This window comes from Trypanosoma conorhini, assembly GCF_003719485.1.
Source record: "Trypanosoma conorhini strain 025E chromosome Unknown Tco_14.4_contig_00042, whole genome shotgun sequence".
Lineage (NCBI taxonomy): Eukaryota > Euglenozoa > Kinetoplastea > Trypanosomatida > Trypanosomatidae > Trypanosoma > Trypanosoma conorhini.
In genome coordinates, this window is record NW_021704131.1 from 1 (window position 1) to 1014 (window position 1014).

General features: G+C 63.8%; 1 protein-coding gene across 1 annotated transcript in view; it reads right to left on the reverse strand.

Moving 5' to 3' along the window:
• Nucleotides 1–304: 304 nt before the first annotated feature.
• Tco025E_01316 (uncharacterized protein) overlaps nucleotides 305–1014 on the reverse strand; it is a gene marked incomplete at both ends in the record, with an annotated part of 2625 nt that continues 1915 nt past the window's right edge. Inside the window, one exon of the mRNA XM_029368254.1 lies at nucleotides 305–1014. This exon is cut by the window's right edge and continues 1915 nt beyond it. Within this exon, the coding sequence (XP_029231562.1) occupies nucleotides 305–1014 (710 nt within the window).

The window sequence follows — 1014 nt, forward strand, 5'->3', positions numbered from 1 at the left end:
ACGTTTTCTTCATTAGTATTCTCCGTGTCTGTGGGAGAGTGAGGAGAAGCCAAAGGGGTGAGCCAGCAAAAGAGCCCAGTGAGTGAGTGGGCGCATGGGTGCGCGGGGAGGTGCACCGCCGCGGAAGTCACCAGTTCCCCCAACAAAGTCCACCCCACTCATAGTTTTCTACCCCGCCGTTCTTCGCTTCTTCCCCTTTGTCGCCTCTTTCTCGCTGTTATCCTATGTTCACTTCCTTACTCTCCAATTTCCTCCTTTTTTTTTTCGCTTTCCTTCTCTCTCACTCTCCTTGTTACTGCGGCGGTCATACATCCCACGCCTGCTCCTTGGTAACAGCCACCATCTGCGGCTCTGCCGACTCCCAGAGAGGGTTGTACATGTACGGGTCGTGGCGGTAGCGGCCACCGCCCAGGCAGACGGTGGTTGTGTACACATGCGCGTAGAACACGTAGGCGGGGGAGTAGGGGTCGTGGCGGAGCCGGCGAGGGGACCTCCAAGAGTTGCACCGTGTGGGGAGAGATGCTGAGGTCTCCAGTCTGCCTCCCCGCGGCTGCAGCGCGGCGGCAGAGCGGAGGGTTTCATTGACGGCGTGTTCCGCTTCATGGCTCTCCGCGCACAACGGGGCGGGTGGGTTCACGCTCGCCCCCGCCGCTCCGGCAGGCGGCGTCGCCGTCGGCTGCTCCTCCTTCTCTGCCTGGGGCAAATCCTCCGGGGGAGGTGGCGCTGCTTCCCGCTGCTCGTGCGCGCACTCCGGCCCCTGGACGCGCCCCTCCGCCCCCTCCTCCTGCTGGATTGGCGCGCCCTTGTGATTCAGCAGCTGCGACTTCATCCGCTTGCGCTTCATCGACGGCTTCTCCGGCGCCTCAATCACCATTGGCTGGCGCGGCAGGTACGCGGGGCGCGTGCCCCAGCCGCCAACGCTCTCCGCGTAGTCCTGTATCCACGCCCTGCTGCGCGGCGGGGCCACCATGTACACCTCCCTCCCCTCGGCGTTCACGTCGAGGAAGACGAGCT